The sequence below is a fragment of the Hypomesus transpacificus genome, chromosome 9 (genome assembly GCF_021917145.1).
Source record: "Hypomesus transpacificus isolate Combined female chromosome 9, fHypTra1, whole genome shotgun sequence".
NCBI lineage: Eukaryota > Metazoa > Chordata > Actinopteri > Osmeriformes > Osmeridae > Hypomesus > Hypomesus transpacificus.
In genome coordinates, this window is record NC_061068.1 from 6,904,530 (window position 1) to 6,917,847 (window position 13,318).

Here is a 13,318-nt window from a genome sequence, read left to right on the forward strand (position 1 = left end):
GTCCCTGCTGGACCCGCATCTGTGGCTCAGAGTGAAGATGACAGCTCTCTGATGAATAATACACAAGCTGGTGTTCCACAAGTAAACACACACACAGGAACATACAGTACACACGGGAACTCACTCTCACATGAGCCACAAGGGCATGTAATAGAGCACAGGGACTCCAACGACCCCCTCTGCTTGGTGCCCATCCTCCTGCTCACACTCTATCACTCTGTTGGTCTATCTTTCTCTTTATTACTCTCTCTCTCTCTCACACGCACACTCTCTCTCTTCCTACATCTGTCTACGCTCCACCTGGAGGATCCATTAGAAAAGCAGATCCTCGTCCTTATTGTCTGTAGATTGAGAGGATGATGTGCAGGTCCCAGGACCAGAGCTCAGGACCGGAATATGCCCAGAGGTGACCACTAATCTCTGTCGGTCATGACTCATACTGAAGGAGGCTGCAGACTCTCCACCTCTCCTCTCTACTGGTGGAGCTCACAGTGGTGAAATCGAAGCAAATGTGACAATGATGATATGAATACATCAGGCCAGAAGGACAATGTGTCTTCTTTGATGTGGCACTGACACTCACACACTGGCACATGCACTCCCACGTCTCTCACCCTCTCCTGCTGTCTGGATGTTGCATTATCAGAGTGTGAGAAGGAGCTGTCCATCAGGCCTTTCACTGTTATCACCACCAGCCATCAGGCTCCACCTTCCCCACACTGTTACACCTCCTCACCCCTCTGGACCCAGTCTCAACACCCAGCTAAGCCCCTGCTCTGTCTCTCTTTTTTTCTCTCTTCTATTCTTTCTATCTCTCCCTCCCTCACACACACTCTTTCTCTCTCATCCTCTCACCTCACGTAACATTGGGTCCACGCTCAGGTCTAACGACCGTGCCTCTCAACACTTGGACGGTCGATCGGTCCCCAAATGAGAGAATGATAGCCTGACATTTTCATGTGTGGCGTGTTGAAATGTCAAGGTCAGCCTCCATTAACTCCGTGGCTGGGTAAAGACCCTGGGAGAGAGGTACGGCCAGGCTGCTCAGCTTGGATAACCCTGTTCAGCACTACTGGGGATCAGCACCAGGGCTGCCTGAGGTCCACACACTGTTAACCCTGCCCTAGAGCCTCCACTCAATCCTTAATTAGTCAAATTAGAGTCGTAGACCGGTCAGCTCACTGACTGTAAATATATGCCACCTATGGAGAGAAGTGGTCACCCCCTGTTCCATGTGTGGTCTGAGGAGTCCCACTCAATATTGATTCTTTTAGCAGACACTTTGATCCAAAGCGGCGTGCCTCAAAATTGCTTAAATTAAGTACTGTGAAGATCCGGTCAAACAAATGTAAATGATTGGAGGGCGAGTTAAGACAGGGATGCGACGGCAGTGTCTCTGTCAAGAGAAGGCTTAAGTGATTGGTCAGGAGTTTGGTAGGGCGTGTGGCAGACAGCACAAGTCACCGGATCCCTCTGTTGCTGTAGTTAAAACCTCAACTGTTAAACTGGGTCCACTGGGACAACAGAGCGGCCATGAATATGAATGAGCCAGCCAAGCGTTCAGCCAGCATAGGGGGAGCTCTGGGAAAGGATCTCACAGTTAATTAGGAGGGGGACACAGTCGCCCCTCAAACCTACCCTCGTCTGTCTCCATCCTCCTAGGACCCCCCTCTACCAACACCACCACCTCCCCCAAACCCCCCTGTGTTATGATGACAAGCCACATGACATTATTACTTTAGGTGTGACTTGTTAACAGGGTTCTGTGTGAAGGCGGTTTGACCTACTGTGCGTTTCTCTAATGAAGGACAGTTGAGCTGTCTTTCTCTCCTGAGTCCACGGGTCAAATGTTTGAAGGCTGTTTGTCCCAAAAGGACAGGTTCCACAGGGACAGGGATATAAACAAGCGGTTGTCAAGGCAACAACTGATCAGTGCCAAAAAAAAAGGAAATTAATGAATTCAGTGACAGTATTCTGGAGTCCCCTAAGAGCACTTGTTCCGTCCGCCAATCCATACAGTCTCTGTCTGAATTCTCCATGTTGGATAAACTATGGGTTCAGTGTTCTATGTTTTTTTCCATTCTGTAAAATAAAAATGAGAAAAAACAGAGAATCTTCTCTAAATCATTCCTTTATCCCAGCCTTAGGCTCCCTATGACGATAGAGAAGATGAGCATAATAATATGTTTTATGGTGCTCAGTTAATCACACAATGACCATGGGGACCCAACCCCTGCTTTCAGTCTGAGTTTACGCACAATTCCGCTGATTATAATTGCAGCTCCTACCAAATAGAGGTATCCCTGCAGGTTGCCTGTGGCAGTCTTATTATCAACACTCGTCAGCAGAGTGAAATGATCATATAATCTCTGTTGTTAAGACGTGCACCATCTTTTGAAAACCACAACGGTGGGAAAGGAGATGATTATCCACAAGCTGTTCCTCAGCAGAGACGGGAGACGAAGAAACTGACAGGATGGCGCAGACGGAAACAACAGAGGTCTTCCTGTTGGAGGAGGACTGTGGTGCGCCGCAGCAGAGCAAGCAGGGCTGCTGGGCTGATAGGCATCTGTGGAAACATCTGGGCCAGAGGAAACCCTCTGCTCCGTGCTCATGAACCAGTGTCAACACCAGGAGGCCCCTCGGGACCCCCACCTCTCCCACCATGTCCTACATCCAGGTCCGGGAGCCAAACACTGGGACTCACCTCAGACTAGCATCGAGAGCAGAGCGGATATGGGCTGGAGCCCTGCAGACCAGTGTCTGAAATAATATTTCCTTTGTTGATAACCTTCCCTCTGACAGGCGGGGAATGATATCCTGGCTGGGAGGGCGATGGGGTGAGAATGTCAGAGTGGCCCTCTCTCAGTGATGTTACCATGGATTGTCACGCCATCCATAATGACATGTCACGTCATGCGCCTGGACATGCTGTAGGACTTTTGGATGGGCGTGTGTGTTGTGTTTGGACTGGCGTCGAGAGACCACATTTCCCAGCCCTCTGGCGCAGGCATGTTGGGTCTGCCTGCCAAGTGACATCAGACTGGACGAGGTGGTGTGTCAGTAATTGCGTGAGCGGGGTAGTACAGTAGCGCTGCCTAGACAGAAGCACTCTGTTTTTGGAGGCACCCTGATGCCCCCGGGTCGCAATACGCAAGCCCACCCGGCGCCCTGCTCGTTGGCACTAATTGGCATTTGGGCTTGGTTGGCTGCGTGGCACCAGAGTGGAGGGCAGGGTTGATGCCAGGTCTGCGACATCGGAGATGACCCATTGTCAGATGCCGCTCTGCTGAGAGTAGCCCCCGACTGGGACTGGGACACGGCGAGAACGCAGAGAATGACATGTCACTTAGCATCAGATGCTCTGCCGGCTGAAGCCTGCTCTTTATGACCGTGAAGTCTGAGGTAAACATCCAGGCTGTTTTTTGTTGTTGTTTGTTTGTCTGTTATCCTACATACATTGGGAGAGAATGGACACTCTCTGACAATGCAAGTGCCAAAGGTCATGATAATAAAGACTTCATTCAGCAGAGGACAGGGAAATATCCATTCTATACTATCTAATCTCCCCTTTCATGAGAAAGTATTTCATAACATTTCTCCTCACTCCTTAGATTGAAACAAAGGACTCCAATCCTCTTTTCATAGGGCTGAGTTCATTGTCCCACTCTTCAAATGTTCAAAAGGAATTGTGGAGCTGTTATGAATGACACGCTTCTCAGACCCCTTGAGAGTCATGTTTGCTTGCTGTGAACACAAAAAAAGATTCTGTGTCACTCACTTTGTCTTGGCTGAAAATAGACGCTATGAGTTCTAATGAATGCTTCTACATTAAGCATTGTTGGCACTTACATTCTACCTTTATTGACTCACCCCATTTTTTGTGGGGCAGCCCCCCTCATGATTATTCAATAAGCAAACACTTAATATGCATGAGGGGGTGTCTCTAGACTGTGTGGTGGCGCTAGCCCCAGCAGGCTTAACAGAGAGCAGACGCAGCCCAGAGAGCCAGGGAGTGTGTGTGAGTTAGTGAGGGACAGACTGAGAGTGGGCTCCCTCTCAGTCAATCACACATACACGCAGGGCAGTCTTTATGTCAATCTAAAAGCTAAACCTAAAGCCAATTCCTGGACTTGAGAGTAGGGACAACGAGCAGACTTGTGTGGTCAAGCTCTATGTGAGGCACTCCAGAGAAAGAAAGACAGTAAGAGAGAGAGAGAGAGAGAGAGAGAGAGAGAGAGAGAGAGAGAGAGAGAGAGAGAAGCAGATCAACATATCTCCCCATCTCTTCCTGCCTGTCTGGCTAGAGGGGAAGACTGGATGGTGAGACCCCTCTCTCCTCCATGATGGGATGCAGCCTTTGTACCCTGCAGAAGCCACAGGAGCAGTACAAACTGCTGTATGAAGTCTGCCAGGTAGGCTTAACTTGTTCCTACTGTCTCCTCATGAAACTTGGTGCAGAACTGTGGGAAGAAACTTTGATGAATGTTGCTTTTCTAGTTAAGTCTACTGTTTTTCAGAATTCTATTTAGTCAAATTTCTGTATTTGGCAGAATTGTTTTCAATTTCTTTCCTACTTTTTATGTAAAAAAAACCCATAATCGTTTTTAGATGATAGTTGTAGAGCTTCTTCTCTGGCATCAGACTTGTTTTCTTTGCTCTGGCTTCCCTGATGTCCTCACCCATGTGTGTGTGGTTTGGGTAAGAAGGGCAGAGCAGAGCAGAACACAGTATAGCAGAATAGAGTGGAGTGGTGGCTGTCTGGCTTGCCCCCTTCGGGGCATCAGTGTGATCTCTGTGCACAGGGTCAGGGAGAGGTGAAGATATTTAGCTAAAGAAAGGATGATGGAGTGACAAGGCTCTGAATGTATCTTTTAGTGTGTGCTCACCACACACCCACCTCCTCATTGTCAACACAGTGCTGACTTTGTCATTTCTGCGATTAACCCCTGTTTGACTTCATCGAAAGTTTATGTTTAACACTCTTACTTGCTTATTTTGCACATTCTTTTCTAAAGAAATAGACAAGGCATGTTATGTACACTCTTTGTACAAAAAGAGGGTATGTTTTCATTCGAAAGCCCTTTATCGCTTTTGGAATTCTGATGCAAAGTTTATTTGTACAAAGGTTATCTGTAAATAATGGCCTGTTATTCCTTCAATATTGTTATACAATATGATATGAGTGCAATGTGGCTGTCCTAATGGTCTTCATGCACAGAAATGAACCCCAACCATAACTCAACAAAATACGTCAATGATTTTAAAGTTTTATTGTATGACTCGGGTGCTGATTTCAAAAAGCATGGCATGGAGATCTACTTTTTAGCCATAACAAACAGAACCAGGAGAACTCTGCCGAGCGAGGAACGCCGTGAGGAAGTCATCCACCATCTCTTATCACTTCTCTGAGAACCGTCTTGTCCTCATTTGAACTGCATTTGAACCAGCTGTTTGCTTCAGCTGTTCATCTCAAGGTAGATGACGTTGTATTGTATTTTTGAAATGGTGAATGAAAAAGTTCCTTGGGGAGAGAATCGCTAGCCTAAACGCTGTGCACGGTGTGTAGTGTGCTCCATGCCCAGCAGAGGGGGTTTCTCATGAAGCTCTTTGGGGTTTTGTGACCATTCTGTCCTCTTCTCAGACTCCCGCTGTCACAGAAATCAACCCACTCTCCCAATAACAGTTCCTTCATCTTTAACCTTTTTGCTGTGATCATGTTTAATGAGGAAGATCCTGTGTGTTCCAGGCACCAGACACAGCCGTGGTTCAAAGCGTAAGACTGAGACCGACTTTGTTGTGGTCTTGAGAGGAGAGCAGCGTGTTCTTGTTCCCGCTGCTCCTCCATACCGGGCAGCACCCGTGTTGTGTTGTCGTCGCGTCACAGCAAACGACATGCCCGTTTTGGGAGCAGGCGGCTGGGTGGCTGGAGGAAGCTAATGAGGCTCTCTGTCTGTCTTCCTCGTTATCCCCTAAAACACGGCTCTGTCCCATTAGTGGGAGATGACAGAGCAGTCTCAGCTTTGGGTCTGCAAATCGCCTTGCTTTGATCATGCCAGGACCGCCTCAAAAATGACTAAAAGGTTTCCGCAAAGGGTGGGGCTGCTTTTTTGAGATGTTAAATGGATTCTGGCGTTTGGAAATCAAACAGCTGATGTTGGGATCAGAAAGGAGCAACCCCCCCCCCCCCCCCTCCACATTCCCCCTGCCTCGCCTCTCCCTTCCCCCTTCCCAAACTGAAGATGGCAGGCAGAAGATGGTGTGGGGCAGGACTGCTCTGTTCCTTTGTCCTCCTCTCACCTCGGTCACAGCATCTCTGTCATCCTGCCTGTCAGTTCGGCTTGATTGGCAGGCTGTTTGCTGTCGGGGTTCTACTGCTGGTCATATGGCATCCCCCCTGCGTTGCCAATGACCCCGGCAGCCACAGCTGTCAGCCTGAGCTGGGACAGAGCCCACTGAGCAAGTTTACTGTCGTTAACATCACTTAGCTAGCACCAGACATGCCTCACAGCAGCATAACAGAATACACCTGATATTCTCTAGATACACCTTGTCTGAATTGATCAAATGATGTATAGAATATGAATGTGTGAATGTGAAAGTGTAAATGTCTGACACTTTGAATCAAGCTCTGAATGTGACATTGCTGGAACATGGCAATGTGACTTTCCATGCAGTATAGAACAGCTCTATCTGTCTCTGGTTCGCTTAATAGAGTCACTGCTTTAGGGTGGATAGCTCTATTTTTGGCAGCAAACAGCCAATGGTGAAAGAGCAATATTCGTTAGGCTACGAAGAACCCATTAACAGTCCACCATTGCACTGTCTCTAATTGAAAAGATAATGAAGTCTTTGTTGCTCGGGGCTTTTTACGAGCACAGCTGCATGATGATGGATCAAGCGTAAACGTAAAAGTTAGATTTTGGTCACTCACAATTCGGATAATTTGCTTTTGACGACTACAACACACTGTCACATCCAATGAAAACAAGTTATTTCTATAGGAACTGCCTTTTGTCAATAAAAACCAGTAAAGTAACACCTCCTGGTGTTGGGGGTGAACTGTCAGGATATCTCTGCATGGGCCCTGCATGGTCAGCAGGCATGCTACAGACCTCTGTGCCCTCTCTCTGTGTGTGTGAGAGCATGCATGCCTGCATCTGTCTGTCCTCATGCGCAAGTGCCCAAGTGCACACAGGCGCATGCCAATGTTTGTGACATGCGGGTGCCTCACTGAAGAGTTCAAAAGGGTGTGTGTAAGTGTGTGTGTGTGTGTGTGTTGGCCTGGGCGTGTGTTGGTAATGAATGTCCTGGAGCTGTGTGTGAAGTGTTGGGCTACAGTCAGGGAGGTCTGTGTCAGCAGGTTCATACAGTAGAGATCAGGCAGCAGCACTGCTACAATCCGTGATAGAACACACAAACACGCACACACACACACACACACACAGAAACACACACACGGATGCTTTTGATCAGGGCTCCTGGCACTGTGCCCACTCTGCCCTCTTACACTGCTCTCTAGAGACGTAGTGAGGCAGAACATTTCGACTGTCTCTCACACTCATTTAGCTTAAACTGCTTTTAGACGGGGATAACAGAACCTTTGTCAAGACACAGAGATGTGTTGTCCAGGTTTACCTACTGGATATATGTTTTTGATTTTGTTTTACATGTCGATGACTAATCACAAGAATTATTCATCTCTTGCCATGGAAATGCATGTATCAAGGCAAATCAGAGTTTTTAGAATGTTCTGTCAATAATATTGGAGTTGAGGGACAGAGTGAAAGATGGTTCTGGGCTGCTTCCCTCCATAATAAGTTGACCTGGGTAACAGCTGTAAACCCCATGTTTCTTCCTCTATGGCAAGATCCATGCAGGGATTCTATTGTCCCGACAGTGAAGGTAGAGAGCTGGGAACTCTCCAGCCTGACAGTGGGGAGCTAATCTCACCAGAAGAGCTATGCAATAGCAGCGGCGCCTGTCTGTGTATTAGACCCTGAGCTTCATTAGAGCTCCAACACAAGGCTTTGACCCAGGCTGAACTAACCCTGCAGCTCCCTCTCTCGATGCCCATTACAGTCAGCCTGCTTGGAAATGGATCCATAGAATTAATCAGTGCAAAATATGTGACTGATTGGTTTAGTTGCTAAGTGATTTGATGTCAGACCCAGTTCTGGGTTGTCTAAGGAGGAGATCTTCAAAAAACAATGCACGGTGGCAAAAGGAAAAAAAAAGAAAAAAGTTTGACGTGTCTCCACCCAGACAGACGAATGAGATGAAAATATTTGTCCAACATGGCCCTGACCCCCACTGACAGGACCCCTGTCATGAAAGCAGCCATGACAGAAGGAGCAGCAGAGACAGTACGCTCACCTCGGCCTCCTGTCTGCTAATGAGGCTTGACAGAGGCAGGGTGGAGAAACAAAGACGTTAGAGGCGGGGGGGAGGCCCAGTCGGGCCAGAACTGTGTGTATAATAACAGGCAGGTTCACCCTGGTGCGCCTCCACATCTGTTCAACACTGGAGCAGGTGGCTAGCAGCCACAGGGGAGTGCTCACTCCAGCCCAGACTGGCTCCCTTCTCTCTCCACACTCCACCCCTGCACATGCCACATGGCACCGGGGTGGGATCAGTCACAGCATGGATACAACACAGACAGACACAACAAACACGCCCCAGCCAAGAGTAGAGGACACACTCTGGGGGAATTCAAAGCGAATGTCGTCACTATATTTACAAACACGACAGTCGACAGACTAAACACAAGAAATATAAGCCAGACCCTTGGTGTTCACCCGCTGCGAAGTGTCACAGATGAAATAGACCCAGGCAGACGCTCTATGTTATGTACAAAGGGGGGACAGTTACTGTTCAGTGGAAGCTTCATGTGAGGTCAGTGTGAAGCATTACTCTTTATCCACTGTTGAATGACATGACATGCTCTCTGGACCCACTCCAACATTTAAGACATGAAAACCTGAGGTTGTTCCAATGACACAGATGATTACATTTGACACAAAGGCCCCGCCAATGTCAGAAATGGAAAGACATTTGAAGCAATCTTGGGGACACCGATGGGAGCGTAGATACATAGACACAGGCCGGGCTGATTGTTATAACGGGACACATCTTGACCACACAGAACTCTGTGATATGTGATCCTCTGTGACAGATCAATCATTTTGGATAGGTTATCTAATAAAGCTGCTAACAGGTGCAATACAAACTCAATATATATTAACTCAGTAGTACTGTACAGGTAAGAATCCATAGAGGGTTTATAAACACCAGACATTACAAAGAGCTTTACAATGTAAATGTAAAATGTGAATGTAAGACATCAGACAGAACCTGATGAAGACATCAGATGGCAGGTGGGTGTGTGGGTACACATGTACCCCATGAATAGAGCGATGTGTCCCCTGTGTACGTACACCCCGTCATGAATAAAACATCTTGACAGAGGGCCGTAAGTACTTATTAAAGAGCACCGAGAAGCAGGGGCCATTTTGATGCAGATGATGGAGGGTCATTATTCCTCATTATCTGGCTGCAGAGTGGAGCCTCCCAGCGCGCCCATTCAGCACAGGCCCCTGCCTACAGTCCGAGCCTGGTGTTCTTATGAATATGGAGGCCGGGTGTATGTTTGACTGTGACCTGCGAAAGCGGGCCACCTAGGGCTAAAAGCTAGGATACTCCAACGGGGGGGAGACTTTTCTTTTTATGTCCCTTTCAACTGACAATCACTGTGTGATTTGGCTGGGTGCCTTTACTCACGGTCATATTTGAATGGACAAGCCCATGGCTATTGTGCATGTTGGATGTCCTGTCGCTTGACTGTTGAGGGGCTCCCTAAGACGACGATGGCCTAATATGAATACATACAAACAGCATGTTGCTGGAGCACCTGTCTTGTAGAGTGTGTGTCATCTATAACTGAGCCGTTTGCTTTCATTGGGCACTGTGGGAGGCACTGGAGGAACTAGGTAGGTAGACCATCTCGTCTGCTTTGCTCATTATATGGGTTGATTAGATGGAGTGATTTGGGTATTTGATTGATTTTGTGTCATCAGAATGTCCAATGCGTTAATTAGATTGGGAGAAAGTAAACAGTAGTGTCTTTTTCAGCCTGCCATGCCTGTAGGAACCATTTGTTTTCTGCAATTTCGTCTGTAATTGTGGGTAAGCCTTCTTGTTGCAGTAAATAAAGACTGCTGTGTTTGAAGTCTTTGAGCAACGCAGACGCATACACGTTCACTGAAACCAAGCTTCCTGAGTTGGACTGCTTTTTGTGGAATGGTCAAAGTGAAATAAAAGACAGATTAACTGTGGTTTCAGGCTGAATTGACCCGCATTCACAACTCTTCCACTGCCACTCAAGTGCTATAGGCCCACTGAAACTAAGCCTTCAAGTCTTCTCTCTCTCTCTCTCTCTCTCTCTCTCTCTCATTCTCTCTATCTCATCACGTCAACCCTCTCTGTTTGTAATGTGCCGACTGCATAATGTGCTTAAGGAGTGAATCGGAGCAGAAAGGGAGACTTTAGAGGAGAAAGGAGCCTGCTCTGCTCCTGGCCCTGTGAGCTGCTGTCTATAGCAGACTGAGCTTCCCAGGGTTTCCTGACGTTCTGCTATTCAAGGAAACTTTCACCATGCTGGACAGACTTTCTCTTTCATTCACCCCTTTTTTTCTCCCAGTTTCTCTTCAATTATGTTCTTTTTTATTTATATATACATATATTGAAACCCTTTTTATGATGATCTCATTTATCACATTTCAGATTTTTTCAACACATCATTTAGCACACCTTCGATGACACAAAAGTGTCAAGCCTTGCAGACCTAACAGAAAAGCTTTTTTGGCAGCAAGTCAGCAATTAGAGACAGATTAATACACACGCATGCACACACACACCCACACCTGCGAAGGTCTTAATCTGTCCGGATTAGCATTCCAGCGGTGAGTCAGAGTGTGAGAGTGACCATGTCAGCGTAGCGTGGCTGTCTGCTGTTCCTGATTACCCTCAGGACGTAGCGGGCTACCAACAACGTGATCAGAGACTCACAAATATGGCCCACTAAGAAGATCAAATGAGTTAGTTACCCTCCAAACAGACATACACACTTTACATTCAGGTTTTGGAACCAGAGAGAAATAAAAGACTTGAATATATATCCTCAAAGTGATTTGATGTGTTCATCAGAAAGCTTTGAGGGTTTGGCTCTAGGGCCTTATGAGTGACACCAGGCAGATGATTCCTACCTCATTACTATTCCTTTTAAGACGAAGCGTGCTGCCCTTCTGTCATTAAATAGGATTTTCCAGAGGGGGTGTGAAATGTTTAAACAATCATTTGGAGATGCCAGTCATTGCTGCTTTGTGTCAGCAGACCAATTGAGTGTTTGGAATTTCTTTATGTAATTTGCCCATGCATTATACTTTGTTTACAGCTAAGAGCTGTTAGGGGTATGTCTGCTGATTTGTTCTGATAATATAAAAATTTTTTCACTAATCAGCGTGTTGGCTTGCAAAATAAGTTGAAATTGCAAATTCAGTTCTGTCTAGTTTTGTCATCGCGCTATGCAGCGCAGCGCAGGATTGCTCCGTGTCAGAGGTGAGAGGGGGGGGGGGGTAGGAGTGGTGGGACACCCTCACTGACTCAGAGAGACTCGCCCATTGAGGCCACTGAGGCAGAATACTCAGAGCTCTCCAGGAGGGGCCAAGCTTTGTCTCCGGGTCGCTGCCTTCAAGGGCCACTGAGATTCCTGGGAAATGAGGCGAGAGAAACACATACACACACACACACCACACTTCTGCTCCCTGTCTCAGCTGATCCGAACCATTACAGGAGCCCATAAGAAAGATAGAATGGAAAGAAAGAAGGGGAAGAGAGGAATACGAGTTTCCTTGTGTTTATGCATGGAAGTACTCAATGTCTCATAAATATGCTTGTATAGTTTTCTTTCCATTTTGATTGTGCAGAACCCTCTCATTCCATGAACATTCAATAATTCTGTGCATAATTCTTCAATGACAATTTCACATTGAGGAAGCTATTACTTTCTAACCAGGTTAAGATGTAGGAAAAGAGGAAGTCGAAACCACTGGAGATGATCCAATTATCCTGCAGGGTGGGATTAGCATTAATCCTCTCTGGTTATTAGTGAGCACATAACCTCTTCAAAAGTTAAAGTGAACAATTTCCCCTCTCACTCTGTTCTTCCTTCCTTCCTTCTCTCTCTCTCTCTCTCTCTCTCTCTCTCTCTCTCTCTCTCTCTCTCTCTCTCTCTCTCTCTCTCTCTCGCTCTCTCTCTCTCTCTCTCTCTCTCTCTCTCTCTCTCGCTCTCTCCCTCTCTCTCTCTCTCTCCCTCCATAGCTCAAGACTCAGTGACAATTTGGGTGACAATTTAGCAGATTCCCATAAATACCAGACTGCAATGATCCAGGAAAAGAGTAGCTAGACCTGTTCCGCAAATACATTTTTTTTTAGGATCACGGTGAACATTACTGCTATAAGTGCTGTCACATGGCATCCCAGATAAGTCTAGTAAACTGCTGCTGTGAATTAGAATGAGACTAACATGGCCAGAGGAAACTGTATTTAAGCTTCTGAAAATTAATCCCCAAATGTGTTTATGTTTGTGCCTGTGTGTATAAGTGACAGAGATTGCTAGAATGGGTGAAACAGATGAATAACATTCTATCAGTATTCCTACGTATGTGCAGACTAGGTTCAACCATGTTGCATCACCTTTGAGTTTCTCTGAATCATGCAAGTTTTCATCATGTGTGTGTGTGTGTGAGTGTGTACACGTGTGCATGTGTGTGTGAGTAAGGAGCGTGACAAGCCTGTGAAATGAGAAGGGCCCGGGGCTTAGATGTTATCAAAGCTTCCATACGTCCAGGAATCACAAACCAACAAATTCCAAATCCTGTGCTGATTGAGAGCGGAACTGGCTGAAACTCTGTTGAAGTGCAGATAAGCCAAGAGGCGGTGTGTTGACGCAGGGTGCACAGCGCTGGTTGCAGGAGGACCCATCTCTGGTGTTCTCCTGTACCCCTCTCTGTACCCTCTGCTGGATTCTTCTAACTGAGATTGTAGGGGAAGATCCCCTGGAACGTTCTATTCATGCTGAGGATGTGGAGGGTATGTGCTCCTCATTCATCAGAGCTGAAGAGGATTGGCTTTAGTGGCTCATCTAAAGTTAATTTGCCTCTTCTCGCTGACACTGTAGCCCGTTCATATTAATCTTCCCAGGTTAACATATTGCATCCACGCTGTCTCTCAAAGGGGGTCAAATTTTCCTCTGCTGAGA

General features: G+C 46.8%; 1 protein-coding gene across 2 annotated transcripts in view; it reads left to right on the top strand.

Moving 5' to 3' along the window:
- pdzrn3b (PDZ domain containing RING finger 3b) overlaps positions 1 to 13,318 on the top strand; it is a 69,218-nt gene that overhangs the window by 49,147 nt on the left and 6,753 nt on the right. The window contains exon 1 of one of the 2 annotated variants that reach the window (XM_047024607.1): positions 3,687 to 4,415. The exons of the other annotated variant lie outside the window; for it this stretch is intronic. Coding sequence (XP_046880563.1) covers positions 4,344 to 4,415 — 72 coding nt within the window. The 5' untranslated portion in view covers positions 3,687 to 4,343. Of the gene's footprint in view, positions 1 to 3,686; positions 4,416 to 13,318 lie in introns of those variants that run through there. 2 annotated transcript variants of the gene reach the window in all.